At 65.7% G+C, this 394-nt stretch overlaps 1 protein-coding gene across 1 annotated transcript in view; it reads right to left on the bottom strand.

Annotated features, from left to right (window-relative positions):
* The window catches only part of LOC104169174 (TBC1 domain family member 10A), a gene marked incomplete at both ends in the record, with an annotated part of 2,152 nt that extends 1,762 nt beyond the window's left edge, over positions 1-390 (bottom strand). The window contains one exon of the mRNA XM_009710005.1: positions 362-390. Coding sequence (XP_009708307.1) covers positions 362-390 — 29 coding nt within the window. The remainder of the gene's footprint in view (positions 1-361) is intronic.
* Between the last annotated feature and the right edge of the window lie 4 nt (positions 391-394).

Below are 394 nucleotides of genomic sequence, written 5' to 3'. Positions count from 1 at the left end.
TCAGGGCGAGTCATGGCCAGGCAGGGACCCAGCTGCAAGCACAGCGGCACAGATGCTCCCTGACACTGGGGGAACGGCATTTCCCTGGTGAAACGGAGGCCACAGCCGGCCACCTTCTCCCTCTGCCCTCCTGCCACGGCAACTTCCACCCTGCCGGGTGTCAGAGGGCTGCGAACCGCACAGCGAGCTCCTGGGAAGCCATCCCGTTTTCAGCCCATGCCTGGATGCCCTGCAAGCTCAGGGGTGTAAGGACCGCGGGAGGACACTGCGGTTCCGTGAGCTGGGACAGACCGTGCCCACCCCACAGTGCTGGTCCAGCCCGGTGGCTGCCGAGGACCGGACAGGCAGTAGCTCCACTTACCCATGGCCTCCGCGCGAGACGAACATCTCATGG

The sequence above is a fragment of the Cariama cristata genome, unplaced genomic scaffold (assembly GCF_000690535.1).
Source record: "Cariama cristata isolate BGI_N322 unplaced genomic scaffold, ASM69053v1 scaffold31611, whole genome shotgun sequence".
Classification (NCBI taxonomy): domain Eukaryota; kingdom Metazoa; phylum Chordata; class Aves; order Cariamiformes; family Cariamidae; genus Cariama; species Cariama cristata.
This window is presented reverse-complemented; position numbering and strand designations above follow the sequence as displayed.